At 49.0% G+C, this 14,949-nt stretch overlaps 1 protein-coding gene across 2 annotated transcripts in view; it reads right to left on the reverse strand.

The window, feature by feature from the left end:
* Positions 1–1,237: 1,237 nt before the first annotated feature.
* The window catches only part of EPHB1 (EPH receptor B1), a gene marked incomplete at both ends in the record, with an annotated part of 425,673 nt that continues 411,961 nt past the window's right edge, over positions 1,238–14,949 (reverse strand). For both annotated transcript variants that reach the window (XM_082839068.1, XM_082839067.1), the window contains 4 exons: positions 1,238–1,346; positions 4,741–4,896; positions 6,773–6,966; positions 13,538–13,687. In XM_082839068.1, coding sequence (XP_082695194.1) covers positions 1,238–1,346; positions 4,741–4,896; positions 6,773–6,966; positions 13,538–13,687 — 609 coding nt within the window. The remainder of the gene's footprint in view (positions 1,347–4,740; positions 4,897–6,772; positions 6,967–13,537; positions 13,688–14,949) is intronic.

Genomic DNA, 14,949 nt, shown 5'->3' on the forward strand with positions numbered 1-14,949 from the left:
TTGAACATTGTGGTACAGGAAGGAATACAGAGAAACACAGACACATCTGAAACGTTCCTCGGATGTCACACAGCTTAAGCCAGTCCCCAGACAAGGGAAGAAGGACTTGCCCTCACCATCTTGAATTGTAGATTCCAGGGATGTGGAAGAACATTCTCCAGAAACACCTTCCTTCTCCTTCTCTTCAGATGTCACCAAGAATAGTGAATCAGTCAGTCTCATTCTCGAATGTCCCACACTGCATCCAATTCAAACCCACTCACCTGTTTCCTGTCTGAATTTGCAAGCCCTCTGGAGTTTTTTTCCCCCTTTTCATTTTATTTTTCTCCCTACCCTGTCTCTTCATTGAGCCAATAGGCCAATGGAGCCAATCAGAAAACCAGACCAACAGCATGCCCTGGCCCCTTTGGATCTTCCAGGGTCGAAGACTTCCCAGTTCTTTCTTGTTTGCATCTGTTACGAACAAGCGGTCATTTTATAACACAGACATACATAGGCGTGCCCTTGAACACAGAAACAGGTTTTTCTTTTTTTTTTTCTTTTTCCAATTTGTGGTTTCTTTTTTCCTTTTTGCAGAAAATGCAAACAAAAGAAAAACAAGGTTTCAATTGAAGGTACATCTCTTCTTCAATATGAAGACATTAATTGAATTGGTTGGATTCCCCATGCAGTGGTCAGCAAGGTCCTTTGGCAACTGACAGAACATCTGGAGACTCAGGAGCTGGGGTTTGTTTGAAGAAACTTCCCTACACGAGTCATGAGCAAAGGGAGATGGATGTGGGGGGAGGGTGAGGACTCAGGGAGGAGGACAAAAGGAGAAAAGAAAAGAATGTCATCGGTGAGGAAGAAAATGGGAAATTGCTTCTGTTTCTTCCCTCTACCTCCTTCCCTTTCTTGTTGTAGATGGATGACTCCAGCCCACCCAAGGGTGGGAGCTGTGTTCACGCTTGGTGCCCCAGACACATATTGTTTTGTTTTCACTTCCGTCGAACATCACCTTTGTGTATTTTTATTCTTACATATTTGGTTTCCCACGGCATCTTAAACCTGCGTCTGTCACTGAGAAATGAAGGTTGCCTATTAGGAATAGGTCCAGTTTATTCTTCGTTGATGAGAATGCATTTCTCAGCTGAAAAGCCAGTCTCTCCAGGACATTCCACAGTGGTCAACCTCTGGTTCCCCCCGAGCCTGGTCCTTTCCCTTCCTCTCCTCCCCTCCCCACAGAAAACGAGAGTTCTCATGCCATTGCCGTTGGTGATTGACTCATCTGGACCCTCATAGACAGAATGCTGTTCAGGATCTTCTTCTGATGACCTGCCAAGGTGACGCCTATTCTCAGGAGGTCTCTAGGCGGGAAAAAGCCACAAAAGAAGGCACGTTAGTGCTTTTCACAGATCAAAACTCGTCACAGAAGGCAAGCTCCTGGTAATAGTGGGGTAGGCAAATAAAAGCGTTTAAACTCTAATGAGCCCAAGTTTACCCGAGTCTGAAAAACACCTAACTAGATATTCTCTTGCTCTATCTCACTTCCTCTAAGCAGTGGCCCCCACCTCCAATGCCCCCTCCATCTTAGATGACCCTGGAAGTGCTGTGCCTTGTTGCTTGCCTGCAGGTTCTGGAGCAGCCCTTCCTTGTGTCCATGACCCTAGGTGGGCTAGAACTTTCCTCTGCTATTTTTTTTTAACAATGCAAGCACACACTGTATGGGGCTTCAGTTATTCTGTGAGGTTTCTGCCTAAATTAGTGATTGCCCACTGTGATTGAAAAGATGTGAAGCTTGCCTGGTTTTCTGATGGTTTCCCCTGAGTTTCCATTTTCTGCCTCTGTTTGAATTTTAACGTCATGAATTTTTAAGAAGGGTGATCTCAAAATAACTTTCAAATATCTGCCCGAGCAGGAATCCAAGGAAGATGTTTAGGGTAGGGATTTGCACTGGATTCATCTCTGAACTGTGAATCTTAATGTGAACAAGTTCATGGCTTATATTTGTCTTTGGGGAGACCCATACATCTTTTTTTAGTTAATAATATTGCAGTACTTGAGTGCTTCCCATGTGCCATATACTAACTTATTTATACCTATGGAAGCATTTCATAAAAACTGTCAAACCACTCAGAGTCAATGATAATAATTTACCAGCCATCATTTCTCATGTGTGTCCTGCAGGCAGACAATAGGCCAGTTGCCTTGTATGTACTATTCCACTCACCTCTTACCGCAAACCAAGAGGTGGGCACTGTTATTATTTGCACCTTTCTAGAGTAGGGCTCAGAGAAGTTTAGTAACATGCTCAAGATCACACAGCAGGTAAGCAGTGGAGGAGCTGGGCTTCAAATTCAGGATGGCCTGGCTCTTAGCCACCCTGCAGGGCTGCTCTCAGAATTCTTCTAACGTCCTGACTGTATTCCCCGAGGACCCCCCCTGCCCCAGCCGAGCAGATCGCTCTGTGCACTGTGCACAAGGTGTATGAGGAGGCCCCTGTGCTGGGCCCCCGTCCACAATGCCTGGGCTCTCCTGACCCCTCCTTTCAGCTGGCTCTCAGTCCCCCGAAGGCTGTCACTGGTTTAGATTGTCAAATTGCCCACGTCTTTTCAGCACACAAGTTTGAGAGGTATGCTTGGATTTTGAATTCACAAATGGTCCCTCAATCTACTTTATTTACGTACACATATTCTTTTCCTGCCTTTTTTCTCTCAAGTAGCAAACGAGAGTGCTCCAATAGTGTGTGGACATTTTTTACCTTGAAGTAAATCCCTTACTTTTCAGTTTCACTTTCCTTTTATTTTTCCTCTAGCTCTTTTTCATGTGGCTATTCCCAGACTGAGGGAATTACTCCATTTGACTCCTTCAGTTTGTGGGGGATCGGGTTATGATGGTCCCCGTACTCAGCCCCATGACAGTGGGAAAGCAGGCGCAGCCCTGCCTTCGTGGACGCCCACTCTGCCCCTGAGCCCAGGCATGCTTTTCAGCTCTGTGGGCTGGGAAAGCTGGTTTTCCACTGGGAAGGGGTTAGTGTTTATTTTTGGTGTCTGACGATAACTCATAATGGTAAGGACGTTTTTAGGCATCACCAGGAAATGAACTCAGGTTTGAACAAGTGAATTCTGGTGTTTAGTGGATCCAAGGCTAGAGGCACATCCAAGTCATTTCCTGGGAGAAACTGGAGGTTCCATCATTTCAGGCAAGAATAACCTTGAGAGACATGAAGCTGGACTCTATGAAGACTGACTGCAGAGCAGGAATCTGGGTTGGAAGGCTGAGTTTCAATAAGCCATCCCCCTGGGGCTCAACTGCTCAGGATGGCTGACCCCCGCCTCTCCCCTGGGACTCAGCAACTGGCCTGCCCCAGCAGGGAATCCCAGCACCCAGCACTGAACCTGACACAGAACAGGTGATCAATAAGTGTTTGTCAACTGCCTGGCGGACTGATTTATCCTCTGTCAGGGGAAATGTGTGTCATAGGCTACCAACCCTGGTGCCGTTAGTACACGTCACAGCCGGGCAGCTGGTGAGGTCCCTGCTCTGTGTGTGTGTGTGCGTGTGCGTGTGCGTGTGCGTGTGTGTGTATGTATTCAAAATTCGACTTGCCCACTCTAGTCCAGTGGTTCCCAAGCTTTGCTGCACATTAGAATCACCTGGGGAGTTTTAACATCCTGATGCCCAGGTCTCACCATGTACCAAATGAATCAGAAGATCTACATTGGGTGTAGGAATCAGACATCAGTAGTTAAAGACGCCCAGGTGACTCCAGGGTGTGTATAGCCAAGTATGGCCCCATGTGGCCCTGGATGGACAAGCTGGAACATATGGACCCGGCAGTCAGGAAAGCAGGCTTCTGTTCCCGCTTTGTCACTCCTGATGGCCGAGTCTTCAGGCACTAACATCACCTCCTTTCTGAATCGCTGAATAGAAGGGGTGGAACTAGATAGAGATTTCCCAAAATGCAGGCCCAGAAAACCCCACCCCTCCGAAATACGCTTCCATGGTATTTAATAATTTTACGTGGGTTTCTTTACTTCGGGATTTCTTATGGCCTTTACAATGCTAATATGTGGAGTGACTCTCCAAGAGAGTGCTAAAGTGCTCAGTATTTCCCAAATTTATTTGACCATGGGACCTTTTTTCCAAGGAGAACCTATTAACATTTCCCAGAGCGGGTACCGCTCAGAACATTCTTGGGGAAATGATGGACTACGTGGGCCTTTAAGACCCTTTCTGGCTCTCATCTGATTTGAATAATTTTAGTTTTTATATTCTTCCACACTCTTATGGGGGTTGCAGCCTAGAAAATAACTAGTGGGGGATGGAAACGTCGGCTTATTTACAAGCGCTGTCTAAGCACGAAGACAGGCTCCCAGTACATCGGAGATTGCTGCTGAATCAGGCTCTGCCTCTTCCTGCTATGCTGTTTAAAGTGCTGGCTGGCTGTGTTCTTTCCAGCTGGATGCTCTCTTTGATGGGCTGAGTTTAAAAACTTAAACAGAGGAGAGACTCTCAGTGATTAGGCAAATGACATATGGCTGTGACTTTGAAGAACTCTCATTTGGGACCCAGAATAGATCTGGGCCTCCCCACCCCAGCCCTCCGTCTTCCCAAGGCGCTTCCCCACCAGGTCCGATTCTGCGCTGAGGTGGAGCCCTGAGGATGAGGCCAGAAGGCATGATTTGCACCACGGGTGATTGCGGGCAGGGAGCCTTGACCCCACCCACGGGCCGGACAGAGGTGATTCCCGTCACTCACTCCGACGTCATCTGGGTGACCAGCTGGAGGGAGGTGAAGCCGGCGGTGAGGAAGCTGTCCCTGTACTGGACCATTTTGATGGCACTGAGCCAGTCATCCACGGTGGTAAAGGCAGTGAAGTCTGGGATGGAACGGTCGAGCAGGGGCTGGGAAGGCCTGGAAGACAGAGGGGAGCAGGTGACCCCACAGCTGCAGGGGCGCATGGGCAGAGGCACACTCTGGGCGGACGGCAGACTTCATGGAGGTTCAGCACCCCTGGTGGGATGAGGATTATGCAGGAAACCCAGGCTGACCCTTCCTTCCCTACACAATCCTGAGCTTGCATGGTTTCTCAAGGCCGGATGGCCAGTCCCCCTGGCTCTGGGCTCTGTCCCATGCCGGTCAGCCCAGACGGGCAGACTGGCACAGCAGGCAGTCTGAAGGGAAGAGAAGGACCACAACTCCTTTGTAAACTGAAATCTAAGAGCTTCACCACCAAAGATATGCTCCTTTAACAAATATATAAAGTTCACTGCAACCTCTCCAAATCTTATTGGTAACATTTTTTCCTCCGGGTTCTGTCCTCAGCTAACTGAAAGAAATGGAACAGAGCAGCCCACCACTGACCTTCTCGGGCATGTTCTCAAAGCAGAAACCCCCACCCCAGGTACCCAGTCCAGAAATCAGGGTACCATCTTCACATCGCCCTCACTTTCAGCACCCATGCCCAACCCTTCACCAAGTCATAAAGATTTGACCTTCAAAATCTCTCAAACTCAACGCTTCTTTCCACACCATTAGCCTGACTTAAGATGCTCTCTTCTCTACCATGGTTACTACTGCCATGTCCTCCTACCAACTCTGTCTTCATGGTCCCCTCAACAACAGGTCCATGTTATAGCCTGGTGCTCTTTAAAATATGGAGATGTGACCCTGACGATAACCCAACTCCTGACCTGATTCATGTCAAACCCTTCAGTAGGTGATCATTGCTCTGAAAACCAAGCTCCGAAGTCTTAGAAGGGCCTAAAGGCTCTGAGTGTCTGGCTCTTGCCCACCTCACCAGCCCCAGTCCCCACCTGGTCCCCCCACAAACTGCACTCCCAACACGCTGGCCCTGTCCTTCGCACACTCGGGCCTCTGCCCATGCTGTACCCTTGATCTGGAACCCTGACTCTCTACTCCCATCTTCCTTTCATTCAGTTAACGCACCCTCCCTCCTCAGCTCGCAACCAAAATAACAGGCATCAGGGTCGCCTCCCTGACGCCAGACCAAGGTGTATGCTCTCCAAGCATCAGGCACTTCCCTGCCACACTGGCCAGTGAAGTCTCAGTTTGTATTTCTTTGGGCAATCATCTGATTAATGTTCGCTGCTCCTAAATGATTCTAAGCTCCATGAGGGCATGTCTATCTTGCTTATTCTATACAGCCAGCAAGGGCACAGTGCTTAGCACATAAGCACCCAATAAACTCTGGTCGAAAGGATGAATTAATAAATGAGTTCACTCTGCAAATGTAAAGGAGTGATGTACAGCTGACTGTGGCTGACAGCTGACAGTTCTGTGCATTTGCTTATAACAAATCCAACTGCTCTGAATTTCTTTGTCCCACATCAATCAGGGCCTTTACCTGTTAATAGGTTGGCCAAGGTTCCAAGTCTGCAGCTCCACCTGCCTCATGCGCTGGTGTGGTTAACAGAAAGGGTGCCTTCCTGAAACAGGAATGCCCACAAGTGGGGTCTCATACCAGTCAGACCAGATACACTCAACTACTACAGAGCCCAGTGCCCAGCCCATCTGAGGCCAATGGAAGGTAGAGATACAGATATGTTATCTTTTCATCTGTCTACAGCCCATGCTGGAGGCAGGGAATATTTCAGAGAGATAGAAGAGAAAAAGGAAGGGAAGAGTCTTGGAACTTCTTCCATCCGTGGATAAGCTCAGCTGTCTCCCCCTTGCTCTCAGTAGACTGAAGGCTAGGAGCCTCGCTCTGGGCCCTGCCTGACTGTGAGTCCACTCACCCCTAGGAGCCACCCGGTTCCACTAGACTCACACGGCGGTGATGGTTGCCACAGTCTTGAGACTTGCTGGGTTCCGGATCATCTTGTCCAGGGTGTTGACAATCTCTGCAAATCGGGGCCGGCTGTTACGGTCTTTTTGCCAGCAGTCCAGCATGAGCTGGTGTAGAGCAGCTGGGCAGTCCATGGGTGGGGGCAGCCTGTAGTCCTGCTCAATGGCATTGATGACCTGCAGTGACACACATGGGAACAGGTGTGATTGGGGATGAGCCACCAGCCAGTCATTCACAAATTAGCTTCCGAGGATGGAGCCTCCTTACCCCAGGCACCCCGCCTTCTGTGCTCCTATACCTCCCACAGTAAGAGGTTTTACATGTACTTGGCTTTTCCCCCTACACTGTGAGTTCCCAGAAAGCAGGGCCCACTTCTTCTTGTGCCTTTGTGTCCCCAGCCCCTGTCACAGGGCCTGACACGCACTAGATGGCCGTGAATGTTTACTGGAGAATGGTTTGAGCTTCTCCCTGAGAGGACGTCAGGCCCAATTCTGCCTTATTGGCAGCTGGTGGCACCAGGGCAGATGAAACAATGGCACATGGGAAACGTGCCAACTATTTGCGAAGGACACCCACCAAAGCCCATCGTGACCTCATCCTTTCACTGCTACGGGAAAAGAAAGTGGGAGAAGGGATCACAATTTGATCGAGAGCCTACTCCATGCCAGGGACCCTCTAGATGCTTCCTAGGCACTTTCTGCCTTAACCTTCATGAGGCAGCGACAGGAATTGGGTAGAAGATAATCTAGTTAAACAAATTGGTTCGGTACAATGACAACAGTGGAAATAACGAGGTGATCCAACATGAATATCTCCAATCAGGTTTTGTTAATTTTCGCAGACTCCAGGGGACAGTTTTGCAAAGATTTTAGGATCTTTAAGTCCTTTTTCTGTTCTTCAGATTGTTGTGTTTTTCACCCTTTACTTCTTAATTTCCAATTCATTTAAAACAATTATGTCTGCTCTGTAATTTATTATAACACAATGGAAGGCCAGGAATACAATGCAGGCCTTAAGATGTTACAAACATGTGCCTATTGAAATGGAAATATACTCACATTGTAATATTAGGCAAAACAGCAGGCTGCGTAAGTGCAGGTATGGTATAAAGCAGGTATGGTATAAGCTTGCTTTTGTAAAAAAACAAGAATCAAAACAAAACAAAAACTAATAATTACACACATGCATAGAAAAGTCCTTGGAAGGATCTGTATCATGGAACTAACGGTGGTTGCCTCTGGGCAGGTAGAAACATGAATGCCCTTTGTGTTTTTCTTTTTGTTTCTTTGTATGTTTATTTTCTATAATAATTAGGCATTGACTTTACATTAATATAAACAGTTAAAGCACCTTTAATAACATAGGGAATAATTTGGAGTTCAGGGATTTTCAGGTATTTTTGCCTCTACTTTTAAAAATGTCAGATTCATTTCAACTGATTATTCTTTTTTTTTTACTTTGTAAATTGGTCAGAAAGTGAACATTCTCAATCAGTTTATAGTTTTACAAATTCTATGCACAGGATACAAGGCATGAGACGGGGCATGAGATAATATAATAACCTGAAGTCATTAGAGATAATCAAGGTGTATTATTCCTTCTATTCGCTGTGGCAGAAAAACAAACAAGCATACAAGCCACACCAATGTGACCACTTTATAAAAAAACAGCAACTGGGAATATGCACTTTTGAATAATATTTTATACCACTAACAAATGTTTATCTTAGCCAGACTGTTGTCAGTCAAATTACCTGTTATCCTCTGAGGAGGGCATTTTAGCCCTATTTTCCCCATGAGGAAATGAATGCACAAACAGGGAAGTCATTTGCCTGAGGGCACGAAGCTAGTAAGGGATAGGGTTGGGAAAAAATCACAGGGGTATCTGAGTTTAATTTTTTTTAATATTTATTTATTTATTTATCTGCGCCGAGTCTTAGTTGCAGCATGCAGGAGGATCTTTGTTGTGACATGTTCAGTTGCAGCGTGTGGGCTCTTAGTTGCGGCATGCTGACTCTTAGTTGCAGCATGCATGTGGGATCTAGTTCCCCGACCAGGGATTGAACCTGGGCCCCTTGCATTGGGAGCGTGGAGTCTTACCCACTGGACCACCAGGGAAGTCCCTGAGTTTAAGTTTTGAATACCTTGAAACCCACTTCCTAGGCTCTGTGGGGATGCCACAGGAATCTCAGCCTGGAGAACAGTCCTTGGAGCTATTTGTTGTCTTCACGGTAGGAAACAGGGGTATGGAGCTAAACCAAGTAATCCATGAGGATGAATAGCCTTGCTTAAAACTGGCATCCTTTCCAGCTCCTTCCAAGCAGCCAGATTAAGGGGCCCTGTCACAGAGTCCCCACTCACCAAGGGGACAAGTGGGATTACCCACTGAATGGCCCCACGAGCTCTTTCTGGGCTGCCTAAGGACAAGCTAGGTGGGACCAGCAGGAGGGGCTGGTGTCCAAATTCAACTTCTTTTGGGGGTTAGGGGCCCCCAAAGTCTTCCAGTGTAGGGCAGCTCCTGTTCCCCTTAAACCGCTGGCATTGCTGCCCAAATTATTTGATGACCAGATTCCCAAACACAAATGTTCCCCCCAACAAGATTACTCTCCCATCTGCCCGTAAGAGGAAGGAGCCCTCTAAGGGGGCGCAACTCAGAGGTGTGACCAGCTGACCCGAGCACTCCTGGCAGAGCATCGAGAGACTGGGGACCCAGGCACGTGCTGACTCTTCCGTCTGTGAGCTTTAGACTGGACGCCACTAAGCTGCTTTTCCCCCATCTCTTCTGCAGGCCACCTCGTTGGAATTTTTGGAACACCATCCTGGCGTGTGTTTTTGTACCTCCTCTGTTTGTTTGATGTGCTGACTTTCTTTTTAAGAGGACATCAGAGAGTCACTGATTCCTCCTCCCTGCAGGTCCACAGGAGTGTAGCCCCACGCACTGTGTTAGTGATGGTGTGGCATTGCCATCAGGGGCATAGACCTTGGAGGTCTGGGTTCAGATCCTAGTTCCATTTCTTATTAGCTCCAGAAACTTGGGAGAGTCAGTTGACTTCCTGAAACTGCACAGATGGGGGTGTGAAAAGGATTAAATGACACAGTGAGGTGATGCGCAGTGAGCACCACACATATGAGTAGAAAGAATCCCATCATCACACGGAGGCTGTCACTGCGGCCACGTCTATTACAGTGGAGGTTCTCTTCAAAGAGGGTTGCTGTTCTGCTGCCGGCCAACTGGAGGTCCAGGAAGATGGTGTTTGGGAAGCACCAAGCATGTAGTGGGGACTTGGTAAATGCCACCTCCCTCTCTGTATCTCACCTTTCAGGACAGAGGATAGAGGAGCCCCCTTCCCATGCTCTTGTTTACAAATGGGACTTTATTCCATTTGCTATTTCTTTCTTTCTTTCTTTCTTTTTTTTTAATGTTTGGCCCCACCTCACAGCTTGAGGGATGTTAGTTCCTGACCAGGGATCGAACCCATGCCCTTGGGAGTGAAAAATCGAAAAGCACAGAGTCCTAACCACTGGACCACCAGGGAATTCCTATTTGCTATTTCTTCTAGATAACTTTGTTGTTATTACTCGAGTAGTTGCTCTGGGAGCATTGACGCTTCTTGCACATATGAAAAAAACAAAAGCTTTACCCTCCACTCCAAAGAAAAAGTGCTATGTCATTAATTGCTGTAGGGGTAATATTTATCTAGTCAAGTCTTTCTCTGAAGCACTATGTCTTTGGAGATTTTTGTTCTTCTTAAGGATCTGGGTGTTTTCTAAATTTTCCAAATACATATAACTTATAATCAAATGAAAACATCATTATTTTGAAAAAGGAATTGTAGTCCTCTAACGGGGCTTTGGGATCACTCCCTGTCATGCCTGCTTCACTGGCAGGTATGGAGAAAACAGGTAGGAGGCAGGAGAACCACTTTCAGTCCAAACGCCAGTGACTGCGTCTGCATTGTGAAAAGATATGGCCCAAGCTTGGGGGCAGAGGGGGTCCTGCTGAGCAGAATAGAAAAATCAGAGCGAGTCCTGGGCCCCTTTCCTTGGTCCACAACAGGATGAGATAAATGGATGCTGAAAAGACTGGAGATTGAAATGAGATCAGATGGCGTCTCCAGAGAGAAGGTGATGGCGAGTGTGGCAGCGAGAACCAGTCTCGGCAGCTGTCACGGAGCAGGGCTGACTTGCTTTGAATGGTCTGCAGCAACGGGATGGGGTGAGGGCTGCCTTTGCTCACCTGTACCCCGAGATGGCAGGTGCGGGGGTTAGGTGGGGACCAGGGACAGGTGGTCTGGACTGGGGACCAGGGCTGGAGCTCCTCTGGGAAAGGAGTAGGGCCCCTCCGCTTGCTCTCCTGTCCCCAGAGGGGCTCCTGGCTGCCCCCAGACGTGCACTTTTCATTAGTGAAGTTGGGCGGTGGGCGGGCTTCTTCGACCTTCCATGCGGAGGGAGAAAAGTGGAGGAGCTCAGAGCAGTGGAGGATCCAGGGCAGAGGGGGTTAAGATGAGCTCTGATGTTTCAATAAAACCACAGCTTCTCTCCACAGACACTGCCACTCTCATTATCTCTGTCAATCAGATCCAAGCCGTAGAACTTCCAAGTTCTCTCTCTGGCTGACAAACTCTGTACATGTTCAAAGACCTTCCTGGGCTCCGGAAGCCCAATTACCAGCACTCTGACTTGCCTCTGCAATTCTCTTTCGTAAAGCCTTTCAATTGTCATCTGTAAAATCCTTTATTGCCACCACCTCAGTGGTTTCTGATGAGTCGGGCTGCAGCCCGAGCTGCTGGGAGCCCCTCCTGGCTCTCTCCCAGGCTGGGTCAGAAGATACCTTCTGAATGGGCAAAAGTCACCCTCCGCCTTCCACAGAGAGTGGAATGGTACTTGGAACAATGCTGAGAGGCTTTATTTTGGAGAAATACAATAAAATTAGAATAAACAGCTACTTTGCAGATGTCCTTATTCCCTTTGAGGCCCAGCTCAAGTGTCAAATATCTGGAAACCTTCCTTACCTCCCCCCAAAATGTTCCCACAGCCCTGTGTATGTGCCACTGGGCTATAAACCCCCCCAAGAACAGAGCCGGCAAGCACAATGCTTAGTCACAGTTAGCATACCCTGAGTGTTCGTTGAATGAATGATTTGGGAATTCTGGAAGTCTAATATCAGAAACTTCACTTGTTTTCAGCAGAGGTGAATGCAATTGCTGAGAATATCTTGAATGTCAAATCTTGCCTGTCAGAGTTTCATAATCCGTTCCATGTGTGCTGAATTGAGCTTAATCGGATTACAGTCTCCGGGCAGGACAAAATGGGTCTGCGTTTTCCAGCTAACGTTTATTATTCATCTAGCTGACAGTATGGACAAAACCAGGGTGCACTTGATTTCATGAAAGCAGCCTTGGCATCAATTCCAACACTTACCGATTCGACATGCTACAGGAGCAGAGACAAAGCATGGATAATCAGAGATAATAGAGGACCTAGATGCCACACATGGTCAGCAGCAGGACCTGGTTAAGGATGCAGCCATTTCACCTGCTCTGGGCTGAAGCCACTCTACCCACTGTCACGGCAGCACCCAGCTCCCATTTTGGCTCATTGGAAAGTGTTTCCTGGACTCCCAGATCGCCACCTTTCTCAGCCTTATGAGCGACAGCCATGGCTCGGAACGTCTGTCTGGATAGAGGGCTGGCTGGGGGCAGACTTCTCCAGTTTACGAGTAACGAAGAGCCTACCCACTATGTAGGTGCTTATGGGGTGGCTGGTTTCCCCATCTGGACTGGGTCAGCTCTGCCTCTTCTTGCTTGGAAGTTGGGAAAGATAATAACTGTCCCCCGAGGTGATGGGAAGAGCAAACAGAGAACAGAGGTAACACGGACACTGCAGACTCTCCAAGGGGAGGGCATGTATTCAGAACACAAAGGAGGAGTGGCCCTGGGGAACAGCCCAGGGTCCAAGGCAGTGGGGGAATCCAGGTAGGATTTTGACTGGGACCTTACCAAAGCAAATCATCCTCAAAGTCTTCCTACCTTTTAGTAATTATGTAGCAAAGGGTCCCCTCTGGAACACCTCCCCAAATGCCTCTGCTTAAAGCATCTCAGATGGCCCTTTCCTTTCCCCCTGTCCCTTGTGAGTGGCCTGGAGGGTTGTTGCTGACCTCCACTCAGACAGGTCCCCTCCTGAGGCCCATCTGAAGCTGACCAGCCTTGGGACTCTCACTCAGCACCTCCTTCACTGACAGGTGACACAGACTCCCAGAAGAGCGGATTCTCAGGAAAGAAGAGCGTTTACGATTAATTCCTCTCTTTAAAGCGGAGAGGTGTGAGTCCCAGACAGAAGCTGCAGCTGGCTCAACACAGCACATCTGTCAGAGCAGAGCAGCCTGGAAGCCAGGCCCGCCCTCCCACCAGCACGGCTTCCCTTCCTTTACACGTGATGATGGAGCTCTGAAGTGGGGTAGAATTTCCTGATTAACTTTGGGCCTGATCTATACATGGTTCCTGGCCATTCGGAACCAGCCCATTGTCTCCTGCGTTGCCCTGGGCATCTTTACAGGCTTTGGGGTCATGCTGGGCTCTTTGATTAGTTCAAATATTGGTGCCAAGGGGATCCAATATCCCCTGCCCTGGACACCTCACGTTCACGTTCTGAGGCCCCAAGCAGAAAACAGACAGGTGGGCTTGGCATGCCATGGCCTGTGGGACCCCTGGGGTAAGGGTTGTAGCAGCCAGGTGCCACTGACACTCACATCTTGGTTGGACATATCCCAATAGGGTCTCTCTCCAAACGACATGACTTCCCACATGACAATCCCGTAGCTCCAGACGTCACTGGCAGACGTGAACTTGCGGTAGGCGATGGCCTCTGGAGCCGTCCATCTCACGGGGATCTTGCCTCCCTGTGGGAAGGAGAAACCTGGTCAGCCCAACCGTAGGGTTCCTAGCTGAAGGTGTGTGAGAATAAAGTGGGCACACGTGTCCTTCCATTCCACCCCCGCCCCGACATTTCGTGAATTAGGATAGCTGGTGCCCCCAGGCAGGGGGACCTGCGGGGCTGGTCCATCTCACGCTGCATGTGGGCACATCGCACCGCACGAGAGGTGGTAACTGGGGCTGTGGCTGCACTTACCCCCCATTCCTTACGTCCTGACTCTAACGTCACCGTGGGTGGGAGGAGCGAGTGAAACTGGCAGAAAAGCACTACCGCACGATACTGCGTGAGAGGGGCCACGTGAGCCGTGACAGGCAGGTGATGCTCTGCTGTCCCGCAGCATGTATGAGTCACAACACTTGGGCCAGAAGGAAGCAAAACAAGCAAACACGAAGGTAGTGATTGGTAATACCTCCTGGGACACCCCTGACTACAAGATCACGCTGCGCCGCCCCTCTGCCCCACTTGCCTTGTGCTCCAGCCCTGGGGGACAGGTTTTCCTCACTCTGCAGCCTGCAGGCAGCCCCAGCTGCACTGGGTTTACCGGGCCCAGAGCGGATAGATGCTGGCTCTCCTCCCTGCCCTTCTGTGCAGGTCGACATCCAGAGCTGCAGACACATTTTTCTAAAGGGCCACTCTTAGGTTTTTTTCTCCATCTTACCCTCCAATCCCACCCTGGGAGTTTCCACTTTGGCTCTCTGCTTGGCCCTTGGTTTGTCCGCCAGAACTTGGCCTGTTTTGTTTACCTAAGGCGTTGCTATCCATCCATCCATACATGCACCCAGTCAACAAATAGGCAAGAAGCACTGCTTTGTGCCAGGCCCTTTCTGAGGAGCTGGTGTCCCAGGGCTGAGCCAGCCAGGGGCCCTGCCCTCAAGCTGGGCAGGCATGGGGAGGCAGACAAGAAAACAGAAACTTAATACATATTGTTAACAAGGTGGAAAGTGATGAGGGTGAGGCTGAGGCGGATACGGGGTGTTCTGAGAACCAGAGGAAACTCCCTAACATAGGAAGGGGTCAGGGAAGGTGGACAGGAGCAGTCAGAAGGGCAGTTTCCTGAAGCCTTTGGCCAGGTGTGGATACCAGTACTGTCCCTTTCTACCTGTGTGACCTAGGGCAAGTTACCTAACCTCTCTGTGCCTCTGTATCTCATTGCCAAAATGGGGGTAGTGATCTCACTTACACAGTCAGGTCATCATGAGGATAAGTGGATTACACTCCATCTAGTGC

This window comes from Leucopleurus acutus (genome assembly GCF_964270905.1).
Source record: "Leucopleurus acutus genome assembly, chromosome: 5".
NCBI lineage: Eukaryota > Metazoa > Chordata > Mammalia > Artiodactyla > Delphinidae > Leucopleurus > Leucopleurus acutus.